This window comes from Hypomesus transpacificus, chromosome 17 (genome assembly GCF_021917145.1).
Source record: "Hypomesus transpacificus isolate Combined female chromosome 17, fHypTra1, whole genome shotgun sequence".
Classification (NCBI taxonomy): domain Eukaryota; kingdom Metazoa; phylum Chordata; class Actinopteri; order Osmeriformes; family Osmeridae; genus Hypomesus; species Hypomesus transpacificus.
Window position 1 is genome coordinate 8,584,453 of NC_061076.1, and position 14,633 is coordinate 8,599,085.

General features: G+C 42.2%; 1 protein-coding gene across 1 annotated transcript; it reads right to left on the bottom strand.

Annotated features, from left to right (window-relative positions):
- Positions 1–854: 854 nt before the first annotated feature.
- On the bottom strand, positions 855–13,769 carry cacng4b (calcium channel, voltage-dependent, gamma subunit 4b). The gene is made up of 4 exons (XM_047038776.1): positions 13,547–13,769; positions 3,009–3,092; positions 2,421–2,561; positions 855–1,393 (listed from the first exon to the last, which is right to left on the bottom strand). Exons 1-4 carry the CDS (start codon positions 13,767–13,769, stop codon positions 855–857), a joined length of 987 nt encoding a protein of 328 aa, XP_046894732.1.
- Between the last annotated feature and the right edge of the window lie 864 nt (positions 13,770–14,633).

The following is a 14,633-nucleotide window of genomic DNA, read 5'->3' on the forward strand; positions in this document are numbered from 1 at the left end:
AGTTTTGGAGGATGTATGATGTCCCACACCCACAATGTTGCACCTTTCCTGAGCTTGATTGCTCTTATTAGACCCCCAAAACTGAGTTCCAAAACTGTGAACATTACACATCAGACACTCCAATCAGACTACAGCAACAAATTTGAATGGATTTTAGACAGTATTTCCATAATACTAATTTGATTACAACTAGACTTCTTTGAAAATAAACTCCTCACTTCATTTTGGTTTCGTTGTAGTTGATTTCTGCTGTCTCACAAATGAGCAGGCACGGTAAGTAGAGACAACAATGGCTAACTTCAATTAAACAAAAACACCGTCCTCCACACAGGCAAGCAGATGCTCACTGAGCTAGAACGAACTTCAAGTCAGGGTTGAGATTTATTTGAGCACCGTGGTTGACACTTCACAGGTGCAATAATGTGAGTGGTCATGATGGTGTACGCGAAGACTTCTTTTCAGCGGTTTTCCCCAGTTAAAATCGCAATCATATACACAAGATAGATGCAATTCTGAGTCTACATCTTAAAGCAGTAAAACACATTTCACAGATTAGAACAACATTGTACTTAGTGTGTAGGTTACACCAAGAACAATGGGCTCTGTTCTAAGACTCTATGAGCACACAGGAAAGTACCCACATTCTCCTCTGCTTACTCCTAGAAAGTGTGTAGCGCCAAGTGGTTTCTCACCCTTTAGGGTGCATACTCATCTCCTCTCTATGTACTAACACTGAGCTTCTAACTCTCCCACAGGAAGATGTACCACATGGTTCAACAGACCCCAAGGCCCACAGGCCCCTCCCTTCCCAGCCATCCTGCACAGGCGTCTTGGTCACCAGCCTAGACCCCCACTCAAACAGGCGTGGTCCGCCGGTTGACCCCATCCTTCAGGTCGTTGGGGAAGCAGTTGTGAACTTGCAGGAAGTCAGAGTCCTCGTGTTCCGGGCTGTAGGCATTCTCCTCCATGCCGCCCTTTTGCGGATCCCGCGTCAGAGTGTACATAGACAGCTCCCCTAGCGGGCCTCCAGGCAGGGGTTGAGGCCCCTTCAGACCAATCACAGGAGAGTTCTCCCGCGAGGCATCGGGGGAGCGCGAGCTAGAGCGCGAGGTTCGCCGGCGGTAGCGGAAGCTCGGTATCCGGGAGTACGGCGAGGACGAGGATAGGGAGCGTATGAAGTCGCGGCGGGCTCTCCAGCGGAACTCCTTGTTCTTCTCGATGTAGATGTTGACGGCGAGCACGGCCACGGTCTCGGCCACGATGAAGGAGAGAGCCCCGAAGTAGAAGGACCAGCCGTAGGTGTAGGTGTTCTTCTTGTCCTCGTCGCGCTTGTCGCTGGGGTCGCCGGCGTTGCTGGAGATGTAGACGATGATGCCGATGATGTTACTCAGGCCTTTTTTTGTGGGGGGGGGGGGGATAAGAGAGGGGGCAATAAGAGGGGTGGGGTGACAGAGAGCACATTGGTGAGAGACTCACACGGAAAGTGTTTATCACTTGATGTGATGCTGTGCCGATCACAGTCCCCAGCCTTGTGGCTACCTCTGCTTAAACTGACATTTACCAACTCTGACCCAAGTGGAACACTGGATTTTGGTTTTTCAACACCCATTGACCCACACTTGGCTGCTGTATGATTATGTTTAGTCTGTGTTCTACACCTCTCTTTCACCATCCGTCTCTGGAGGAGGGGATCCCTCACTGAATTGCTCCTCCCAAGGTTTCTTCCATGTTTTCTCATCGAGTGAGTTTTTCTGGGAGTTTTTCCTTGTCTTCCTTGAGGGTTTAGGTTGGTTGAGGGGAAGTTCTATGGGCATATGTGAAGCCCTCTGTGACATTGCTTGTAAAAAGGGCTAAACAAATAGGTTTTGATAGAGGACACCACAAGACTGCTTGAACAAGTCTGTCAGCCCACTGGTTTTCATATCATATCATGTTGAACTCAGCCCTGTATGAAACGGACTTCATCTGACAGTGATTGCAGAATGCTACCCTCTGCAGTAAGAAACACACACTGTCAATGAGGTGTGTTAAAATGTCATAACAATCTTCTACACTGTCATCGGGATACTAATTTGTTTGTGCTGAAAAAAGCAGTGACCCTGTCAGTTGGCTGATGTGGTTTCTCTTTCAGCCCTGCTCTGGTAACTCCAATGACATCTTTCCATTAAAGTTCTTTCTCCTGTCATCTGTAACCATGGTAATCAGATGACCCTGTCAGATGACCAAATCAGTAAGGTGTCCCATGAAGCCTGTGTATTATAAATACATACAGCATGGGAGAGAGAGAAAAATGTGTGTGTGAGAGAGTTGTGCCACCATCACACACACACAGTTCATATGGGTGTGTGATGGTGTGTGTGTGTGTGTGATGGTGCATGTGTGTGTGTTCCTCAGGGCACCATAGAGGCCTTGTGTCTCACCTGCAGCTACAAACAGGATGCCTGCGCTGAGTAGGATGTTGTTCCTCTTGCTGTAGATGCGCCCCACCCCGACACAAAGCCCCCCAAACATCAGAAGGACTGTGCTGAGGATGGGGAACATACTGGAGGCACGCACAATACCTGTCCAGACGGAGAGAGAGGGACTGTCAGGTACACAAACAGAAGTACTGTCAGGTACACAAACAGAAGTACTGTCAGGTTCACGCAGAAGTACTGTTAGGTACACACAGAAGTACTGTTAGGTACACACAGAAGTACTTCCAGGTACACACAGAAGTACTGTTAGGTATACACAGAAGTACTGTTAGGTACACACAGAAGTACTTCCAGGTACACACAGAAGTACTGTTAGGTACACACAGAAGTGCTGTTAGGTACACACAGAAGTACTTCCAGGTACACACAGAAGTACTGTTAGGTATACACAGAAGTACACACAATACCCTCACCCACTATTGAACGTATGAATGAGTATGTGAATGTCTGACTGACTGAAGTGGTCGGGAAGTGAGAAAGAAAGGCGAGGAGAGCAAAGAAGAGACGAGAAAAGAAGACGACCGAACTTACGCAGGAGATATTCCGAGCTGTCTGTGTCATAGTCGTTATCATCTGGAAAGTGGTTGATACGGTAACAGCTCCCTTGATTGATACCTACAGGACAAGAGAGGAAACGTCATGATCTCTTCTTTTTTAGGCTGTCACCCAGACCTCCCCACCTCTTTCAGATCTCTCTTCTTCCATAGCTCCAAGGGGTTCCCGGAGTACTGGTGTTAGACTCTGTTCCTCAATCAGCTGTATTTGTTTTCAATTTTGCATTAACTTATTGACCAGGGGGGTATTCCAGAAAGCAGGTTTAGTGAAAACCCTGAGTTGGGTAATCCTGAAATGAGGAAACTCTGGGTTTTCCGTTCCAGAGAGAAAGGTAACGCAAACTGTGGATCAGTGTCCATGGTAACTGACTCTGTGAACCTAACCTGATCGCTAGCAAGTTTTCCATGATAAACTCTGCATTTCTAGCTATCCCTTCCCACTTTCTGAACCTGATACAGTTGGCAGCCATGGAGTGTCCTTTCCTGGTTCAGCCAACCGTTGTTGAACAAAATTGAATTTGCTTAACTTCACGTCGGGAGAGGATTATAAGACCGCGATTAGATAATAATAATAATTTAATTCCCTGATGAATACCTAAATTAACATTACCGTTTTTCGTCACACTCCATAATTTTTTTCAGCAACATTCTCAGCGATTACATATTTAGTGTTTATATGTTGTTCCTACAATTAACATTATTCACCTGTGAACATGCACCCTCTGGTAACTGGGGTTCCAGCAAATCAATTTAAAGATCAGCCTTTTTTCTCTTGGTCAGTTTTTGGCACCTGCTTAATTAGATGCAGTTTGTACAACTCCTTTACTGGCAACTGGGAATACATGAGAGTCCATTAAATTCCACAGTTCCACATGCAAAATTCACCTGCCATTAAATGAATTATAATGGTATTGCTATTGATGGAACCCCCCACCCCCCATGCTCTGTTCAACAGGATCCAAATGTGCCAATTATTTTGTATTCATTATTCTCATCATTTCAGCATAACTGACAATTCCACACAAGCCTCTAAATAAAAGTACATGGGGAGAGAACTACCAGTAGCTTCCATACATAGGCCTCTCTGCATCCATCTCTGCGGCAGCAGTCAACGTCTTTTCATCATCTTAATCATCATCATCATCCTGTGATGAAAAGCATAGTTCATAGTTCTGTTGGGGTTACTGCTACTACAAGTTGAAATAAGCACCAACTGATATTTACTTTGTATCATGTCAAATTTGATTAAAACCAAGGTCCACCATTTTTTCAGTGTGGTCAAATGTTCCGTGTATGAACTGGCTACTGCATTCAAATGTATGCATTAACTTGGCCAGCAATTGTCTACCATGCCAATTGTCTCTCCTAAGCTGCTACAGCCGTTGTAACCAGACCAGACCACAGACCAGACCAGACCAGACTCAGGATATATAGATCAAGGCTCAGACAGACTTTGAATAAAAGAGTAAGACTTTGCAACAAAATTATGAAAGACTGGGGTTTATAGTAAATAGCAAACTAAAGGGGGTTAAACAAGCAACAGGTAAAATCATCCATCCATCCATCATCTGCCGCTTTTCCGGAGGTCGGGTCGCGGTGAAATCAATTAACTCAAAACTCAGGGGAAGCAGAGTGCTGCCTCCTTGCAGGGTGTTCTGAGTATGTAAGTGTGACAGCCGTGTTGCTTTTTTCTGGAATAAGATAAGAACACGTATTACTGTAACACTTCTATCTGAAGTGTGGTGAAGTAGGACAACGTGTTTTGTTGCCGGGTGCCATGGTGGATCCCAGTATCGGAGCTCACTTGATGTTGACTTTTAATAGTTCTCATGCCTGAGCTTAACTCAGAGTTTACGTACTCCAAGTTGATTTAGCTCATTCGAATCAGCTTTTCTGGAACCAAAAAGTCAGAGTTTCCCATTCTAGGGTAAATCAACTCAGAGTTCAGGGTTAGGTTCACAGTTTGTTGAACCTGTTTTCTGGAATACCCCCCAGATGGATAAGAAAATTATTGACCTATTGAAGATTACATTTTGTTGTTCTGCAAATGCTTTTGCATGTGTATTTGCTGAATACACATGGATCTCCTTCCCCTGTTGAATTCAGTAATAAGCCAATGCATATCCCTACTCTCTGATAAATAGCACTCACAGTTAACACTCCAAAGCCTCTTTTAATTAAACAATTTAACAGGATGCTTAACACCAAGGTACAGAAGCTTGCATAATGCTTTTTGAACTGCTAAACAAAATGAATACCCTTTTTCTTTTCAATGTTTCAATGTCGAAAACCTCCTGTAAATATGCTCCTTACTGTAAAGGAAGACGGGAAGGATACCATCTTATTGCCTTCAATTTAGATGACAACAGGATTCAGTGCTGAATAGACCACTGAGTCCAGAACCACAAGTGCACCACGTTTACTGGAACCAACTCATTGCTCCCTCATTGACTTTACTAAAACTAGAAAAAAATCATTGACATTTCAAGAACCTAATTTAGAGGCAGACAAGGGCTTTTGCTCTAAAGGAGAAAGCAGTAAATCTCCAAAGGTGTCTGGGAAACAAAGTCCACAGCTCAGTAAACATGAGACGTAGGCACAAACCCTGTTGCATGCATGGACACACAAATCACACGTATGTGAATCGTACAAAATACAATCATTAGGAATGCATTACCCATAGGGATCTGGCATGGAATAGTGCATGTCCAGACCCTTCTGAAGTAAGTGGCTTATTTGGAGTGCTCTAGGGAAACAAGAATCTCATTTTGTGGAACAACGAAAGAAAGTCTGGGGGCTTTTAGTGCCTGTGTGTGTGTGTGTGTGTGTGTGTGTGTGTGTGTGTATGTGTGTGTGTGTGTGTGTATGTGTGTGTGTGTGCCATAATGATAGAGGTATAAACATTAAGGTTGAGGGGATAGGGACAGGGGTTAATGCAGTGTTAGTGACCCTGGAGTGAGCCTTCAGACAAAGCCTTTCTGTGTCACATTAACCATTTGTACCACGGCATCCGAACATATTGATCGATTTCTATGGCAATCAGAATCAGAAGGATTTTAAGCTGAGTAGTGAGTGTTTATATTTATATATATATTAGTGTAAAATTGAGAACTAGACAGAACGAGTCGTGAGAGGGGTATGTTTTCTTTTATTAGTATGTTCTTTAGATTTGGGCAAATGATTTGGCTGAGCCATAATTTGAAAGTACTTTCAAATTATTTCAGTGAGGTGGTCTGTCTAATATCATCATATGACTATTCATCTCCTCAACTTTTATTCTCATAGTCTCAGAACACCATCCTTCAACTACATTACCCAGTAGGCCCTGTTCTGTACACCCAGGGTGGGCCATACAGAACAATCAGAATGAGAATCAGAATTTGTTTTTATTGCCATGTAAGTTTACACAAACATGGAATTTTCTGTGGCAGGAAGGTGCCTACAATAAACATATACAGATCTTAATTTCAAAAAGTAGAATGTATAGATAAAATTAAAAAGTCTAATACTAAAGAGCTAAACAATATGTAAGATATAAAATAAAACCCCAATTCCCCAAAAGGTGGGACGTTGTGTAAAATAAAATAAACAGAATACAATGATTTACAAATCTCATAAACCCATTGTTATTCACAATAGAACATAGAAAACACGTGGGGAGTCAGGTGGCTGAATGGTTAAGGAATCGGGCTAGTAATCTGAAGGTTGCCAGTTCGATTCCTGGCCGTGCAATATTACGTTGTGTCCTTGGGCAAGACACTTCACCCTACTTTCCTCGGGGGAATGTCTCTTTACTTAATGTAAATCACTCTGGATAAGAGTGTCTGCTAAAAGACTAAATGTAAATTTAATGTCAATGTCCACATGACATGTAAACATGTCAACTTATGCCATTTTAACGAAAAAATAAGGTAATTTTGAATTTAATGGCAGCAACACGCATCCAGAAAGTTGGAACAAGGCCATGTTCACCATTGTGTAGCATCCCCTTTTCTTTTAACAACAGTATGTATCTGTCTGGGAACTGAGGAGACCAGTTGCTGGAGTAGTGGGAGTTTTGTGTCTGATACAGGATTCTTGCTGCTCAACGGTCCTGGGTCTTCTTTGTCATGTTTTTCGTTTCATGATCCACCAAATGTTTTTAAATGGTGAAAGGTCTGGATTGCATGCAGGCCACTTCAGCACCTGGACTCTTCTAATACGAAGCCATGCAGTTGTAACAGATGCAGGATGTTGTAACATTGTCTTGCTAAAATATGCAAGGCCTCCCCTGAAAAATATGTTGCCTGCCCTGGACGCAAGCAAATGTTGCTCTAAAACCTGTATATACCTTTCAGCATTGATGTTGCCTTTACAGATGTGCAAGCTGACCATTCTGTAGTCACTAATACACCCCCATACCATCAGAAATGCAGGCTTTTGAACTGAGCGTTGATAACAAGCCGGTTGGTCCTTCTCCTCTTTAGTCCGGAGGAAGCAGCGTCCAAATATAATTTCACATTTCAATTTTTCTGACCACAGAACAATTTTCCCACTTTGCCTCAGTCCATTTTAAATTAGCTTTAGCCCAGAGAACATGGCAGTGTTTCATCAGTGTTTCATCAGTGTGATCATGTTCACATGTGGGGTTTTCTTTGCATGATAGAGCTTTAACCTGCATTTATGGATGGCAGAGCAAACTGTGTTCACAATGAGTTCTGGAGGTGTTTCGAGGCCATGCAATGATTTCCATTACAGAATCATGCCTGTTTTTTTCTGCATAGCCGCCGGAGTGCCCAAAGATCACAGGCATGCAGAATTTATTTTCCCCCTTGTTCCTTATAGAGATTTCTCCAGATTCTCAGAATAATTGTATTATTTGATGTATTGTAGATGAAGATACATTAAAAGTCTTTTGCATTTTACGTTGAGGAAAATTATTCTGAAATGTTTCCACAATATGTAGATGCAGGTTTTCACAGATTGGTGAAGCTCTGCTCATCTTTACTTCTGAGAGACTTTGCCTTTCTAAGATACTCTTTTTATACCGAATCATGTTACTGACCGGTTTGCAATGAACCTAGTTAGTTGCTAAATGTTTCCTCCAGCTGTTTATTTTTTGTAACACTTACTTTTTCCAGCCTTTTATTGCCCCTTTCCCAACATTATTGAGAGGTGTTGCGGCTATCAAATTCCAAATGACCACATTTTCTCCTTAAAATCTAAAATTTCCTAAGTTTAAGTATTTGAAATATTTTCAATTGTCCATTGTGAATGAAATATGAGTTTATGAGTTTATCAAATCATTGCATTCCACTTTTATTTTAATTTTACACAGCATCCCAACTTTTTGGGAATTGGGGTAGATATAAATAAAATATTTTTTACAAAATCTATAAAATAGGGCAGCATAGTGCAATATGACATGTGCAAATAGGTGTTGGATGGACTGGTGTTGGATGACATAAAAGTTTTATGTCCGTGTAAGTCTTTGGCCTTGTTGAAGAGGCCAGCAGCGGATGGAAAGAAACAGTTCTTATGGCGTGAAGTTTTGGTCCTGATGGACCGCAGCCTTCTGCCAGAGGGGAGTAGCTGGAACAGAGAGTGTCGAGGGTGGGAGGAGTCGGCCACAATCATCCTCGCTCGCCTCAGGGTCATTGAAGTGTGCATGTCCTGGAGGGTAGGCACACTGCAGCCGATCACCTTGGGGTGATCCAAGGGTGTGACCCAGCCTTTACAGCACACACTGTCATGAACTAGGTCTGCATTTAATGAGGAACAGCAAACTAATTAGTGTCAAATATGTCATTGTAACTAGAGCGCATGTTTCTGTGTTAAATCGTTGTTAAAAAATTAAAAGTACAGACTAATAAAAGCACAAATGTACAACTTTTTGTTGTGTCGAAGAGTGAACTGACTAGTGTAGAAAGAACAGCAGCTTTTGAACAGAACAGAGCAGTAGCTCACACACATCTGCCCTTCCCCTGAGGTGATGTGGATCCAACAGAAAGACAGTAGGTGTATTTCCAGTGAATTACAACCCCCTGAACTCTCACTTAACGCCAGACATTGCTGTCTTCATTTATCTGCAACCATACCACCTCACACCTCCCTCCTTATTCTACTCCTCTCTCCCTCCTTCTCTCCACATCCTCCCCCAAAATCTGTCTGCTATGTGTGTGTGTGGTACTGTGTGTGTGCTTGTCTGTGTGTGGATGGCTGAATTGCCTGTGATTGAAAATCTGATTATAGATAGAAGCTCTTGGGTCATGTGATTTATGAGTGGCAGTTATCAGCCCTGTGTGAAAGAGTGTGTGAAAGAGTATGTGAAAGAGTATGTGGATGTGTGTGTAGTCAGATTTGTGTCTTTTATAAAACGACATGAAAAGCTCAGAAGCTGTGTGTATGGAGGTATGGAAAAAAACAGGTGGAGGCACACGTAGATGGAGAGCACATGAGCAAAACAAAAGAAGGAGACAGAGAAAAAGAGACATACTGCAGATACGGTAGCAGAGAGAGAGGGTGTAGGAAACCAGTCCCTCCAGACCTAGCAGGGAGAGACAGATAGAGGAGACAAATGGATGACCAGTCTCCTCAGGGAGAGAGAGAAAAAGAGAGAAAAAGAGAGAGAGAGAGAGAGAGAGAGGGAGAGAGAGAGAGAGAGAGAGTGAGAGAGAGAGAGAGAGAGAGAGAGAGAGAGAGAGAGAGAGAGAGAGAGAGAGAGAGAGAGAAAAAAAAGAGAGAGAGAGAGAGAGAGAGAGAGAGAGAGAGAGAGAGAGAGAGAGAGAGAGAGAGAGAGAGAGGAAGGAGGCCAGTCCCTTCAGACCTAGCAGGGAGAGAGACAAAGCCTACTGCTGATCACATCCTTTCTCCATGGCAACCTACTCTCTGTTCCTAGAGCCTGATTTTAATACTGTTTCCAAGGATGCATTTGACATCTTCATGTTGTTTTAAAACACCAAAACAGCGCCCTACAGTATGTACTACACTTGGACACATGCACACACAAGCACAGGCTCAATCTCGCTCCCTCTCTACCAATCACACTCTTTCACAAATCCTCTAAGCACACACCCACGGGCACACACTAACATTCACACACATGCAGGGTTCCTGAAACAACTGTTACAGCAGTGCTACCGCTGGCAAAAGAATGATGCACTTTGACAAAGTTGTGAATCATCTCTGCTCAGCCAATAACACGAGAGCCTCAGAGGAATAGACCAATAACAAACTGACAATTTATACTGCGCTCCACTCACCTGAGTATAGGGAATGTCACACATGACAGCTATAAAGTGACAACAGTCAAACAACTGCCTCACTCGTTCAAATAGCACAAAAAAACATTATTAATATCTGTCCAACACATAGTATATGACTACTATCACCAGTGTGATAGTGTTCTGGCAAACGGACTTTACGAGCTTTATAGTCTGTAGGCAATTCCAGTGAATTTAAAATAAAAAGGTGGTCTGAGTTAAAACAGAGAAGACAGTGGGTTTACAGTAAGAGAGCAATAAACAGACAAACATGTTCCTCTCTGGTGACTGATCCATCTGGAGAATTGGGTGTGTTAGAACTTGAATTAAATGTTTTAGTTTATTTGTGAATAAACCCTTTTTATATCAAACATATACCAGGATAAAAGTACAGTTTTGCATTTCTTGTAAAAAGTAGTTTGTACAAGTTTCTACAAGTAGTCGTGTAGTTTGAGGTGTCACTCCATGTCACACATCGAGCTAGGCTAAAATAGAAGCTTCCATCTGGTCCGCACAATTGTTTTTCTTGTTTCCGAGTATTTTTTTCATAATTGTTTTCGAGTATTTCTTTGGTTCTGAAACAACAGTATTTAATGAAAGCTATTCCTCACCCCTGCAAACACAAATGTCTGCGAGCCAAGCCTGATCTGTGTCCCCTTAGCTTCTGTGACCTCAATGACAATCACAAACTTGGGAACAGAGAAGAGAAGAGGATTACAACAGAAACAAAGAGGATGGAGCAGAGCAAGTCAGGGCCTCCTGCCTAATTAGCGCCCTTGTGGCCTTTTCAGCTGGCGCATTTTAATTACAGACCTGTGGTGCATGCTGTGGGAATGGCAAAGTAACTGCCTCCCTCTGATACACATACTCTCACCCACCCACCCCCCTCCACACACGCACACACACACACATACACAAACATAATTACTTTTCAATTTATACAACCCCTTTCCTATTCCTGACACACAGCACCACCACAGCAACACCACCAGGTAGAAATGTGTAGTAGGTAAACAACATCAGCATGATGGTGTATACTGAACACCTCAAGACACATTGAATTATCCAGCATCTAGAAATAAAGCCTTCAATGTAGGCCTACTGTTCATCCAAAATTCAAAACTCATAATGGAAGACACAATATTATAACGTATATAGGCTACAACTGACTTATGCCTACTGGTTAGGTGCCTACTTTATAAATGAAATTTAATTCTGTAAATGATCACTTGGAGGGAGGGAGGGAAGGAGGGAGGCTAACAGCACCATCCAGTTAGCCTGGACCACACAAGCAGTGAGACCGGGAAATCTCTGCTTTTAGCACAACCAAATATTGCCATATTTCATCCAAAACTGTTACACACAGACAGCCTGCATGCTACCGTCCTTTATAAAGCCATTACCAAGAATGCATGTGGCAAAACAATCTCCTCCTGGTTGTGTTCCAGCAGGTCTCATGGTGAAAAAGAACCTGTGTAAAATTGGGTGTGGTCCAATCAGAAGTTGTGCTGAGATGAACGTCAGAAAATGAACACCTGTTCTGAATCTCTCAATGTCATTGAGTGGATAATAGTACTTCCGAACATAGAAAGGTCTTCTTTAACTACATTCCAGGCCTCAATTGTTTTGCCTATAGGTGACGCTCACCTGGCAAAAGAAAGACCAGCTGCATGACTTCTGACAGCAGTCTACATCTTTAAATGTGCAATTATTGACAGAATTGCAGTTTCTAAACAATTGCTCAGATCAGATTTTAAATCGTCAAATATTGGCGGAAAGAAGATTTAACATGTTTTTAACCCCCTTCCTTTTCCGTGCCCTTGTAAAAAATTCATAAAAAGAACTTACTTATTCCACATATGTAGTAAACCTTACATATACAGTAAACTCATAAGGGACTAAACCCTTCCAGCATGGGCCAGGGTTCCAGCACGGGCCCGGGTTCCAGCCCGGACCATTTCTTGAACGTCTCTCTCTCTGTTTCTCACACACACGTAGCCTACAAGCAAACACACACACACTGATAGTATAGCCTCACTGCCTTTCTTGACACAAAAATGGCGGAAAGGCAAAATAAATTATAAATTATTTTAATTAAACAAGAAAAAGATTATAAGTAACCTGAGCGATAATTTTTGAAAAAGTATTATTTTCACACTCATTAAGTTTGAAACTTGGAATTTATACATGCGTCTGCTTTCTCCTTTAAGCACCACCAGCGGTGGACAGCGCTCTGATGTGTAGCCTACGCGAACGAATTCCAGAATGGTTATTTTCCCATTGCTCTAAAAATGCATGGCTTCCTTCCACCAATATTCAAACCCTCATCGTTTACTGATGATTAAAGAGGCGATTACGGGAATGGTTTACGAAACGCAAAACGTTAAACTTTTGAAATACAATAGCATAGATTCAGCAACTTTAGAAGTCAATTGTTGGTCTGCCCGACAATCACTGATAAAGATGTCACTATAGTAATTAAATGAACGGACTAAGGCTTCATGTGTAGAGCATTAACACTTTGCGCATTTTTTGCATCAAGCATGAATATCTATGTAAATAGCCAGATGTAATAATTTGACACTTTTCCATCGTCTTCGGCATAATATCTTCTTACTTTTCCTCGGGCAGTGACGATTCGTCTATTTTTAATACGATGCCCGTTTCCATAGCAATTTCAGTGATGTTGCCAAGCAACGGCATCAGAAACAATAAAGACATGAATGGAGGATCAGAAAGTGCATCTCCGGACTGTTACTCCCATCACCATGTCTATTGACTGGGGCTGTCTGCTTCTACTGAGTTTGGACTGGATTCGGTGTTTTATGCGAGTGTGAGTATTAAAAAAATAAAATAAAAACACTTCTGCCCTAAGAAAATAAATACGTCTATTGTGCTGATTTTTTAAAGACTAGTCTGATCCTATTCCCCAAATATTCCCCTGCCCTGTACAGCCTGTCTATCCGTACTAAGCTTTTTGTTGTTGCTGCTGAAACCAGTAGCCTATTTGTATTAACTAAAAGAAAACGTGTCCACACACATTTACGGGTTATTGTTCTATCAACCTTAATCTTGTACTCTAAACCATCCTTATTTGTTCTTTCTTTGTTCACGTATTCCTGGTAATAAGACGCGTAAGAACGCAGTATTGTGCGTTTCAGTTTTCTTTGCTTACGTTAGAACCTTTACTTTTGGAGAAAATACACTTTGCATAAGTGTTGAAAACACCTACTTCTTGAGACACACCAACAAAATAATCATTATTAACCATTACCTTCAATACAACAGATTCTCCAAAGTCCCGAATGTGTAAGATCACCCCTGGCCTTCTTGGGTTGCGGCTGTGCCTCGTCAGTGGTAGCGTTGGTGGCGTTGCAAATGTACGCCCGTGAGTAAAGCCAGTAGTCCGTCCCGATGGCTATGGTCATGAGACTGAAAGCCGCGAAAGCCCCTACGGTAGCCAACAATGTTTGAACCCCACGGTCACACCAAGCCATAGCGCTTCATAATAGTTCACAATTCCATCCAAACATACACCTTGGATTGTCACGGCGTAGGTCCCTTGGTCATGTTGACTGTCTACTCCGCTTTGCACTTCAAGGGTCTGTGATGTGTAGTCTACAGGGGCCACTGGCTTAAATGCTCACTTAAATAACGGTTTTTCAAACCCCGGTGAGACACAGTAAACTTGCTGTGAACACCAACAGTCAGCACACTGACGGCATGCGCTCAGAAAATCCACATTGTGCATTTATACATTTCTTCAACGTCTCATTTTTTATATCTCTTTCCTTTCTTTTTTTCCTCCTCAGGATATTTACTCGGTCCTTCTTCATAAGCAGTTTCTGGACATAACGTTAACCAAGTGCATCGCTCCTGATTCAATGCTAGAACACACCCACCTCAAAACTAACCAATGAGGAAAACATGAACTCAGTTCCAACAAAATGTTTACATTTCATACATTCAGAACAATGGCTTCAATTTCCGAGAGACAAGTTAGCTGATGAGTTTAGTTCTGCCAACTGGCTCTGGAAGGCAACAAATGGATTTTAGCGCATGCATATAAAGCATTTACGTTGGGATTTGGAGATGTGAAATGTAATGTGACAGGTATGAAACATATCTAGGCAACAATTTATCTATTGTCTAACAACTACAGTCCACAAAAAATTGGGAATTTCAAAGCCAATAAAATAGTACTGTAGGTTTTACCCCATATATCACTTCCTCCTTTAAAGTTTGATGGTAGAATGCTTTGTCTATTAAAAGTAAAGCAGTATCACGTCACTATTTTAATATAACAATAACAAGCGTTTAAAGATCCTCCTGACAGATGAATGGGGCCATGTGTGCCAGAT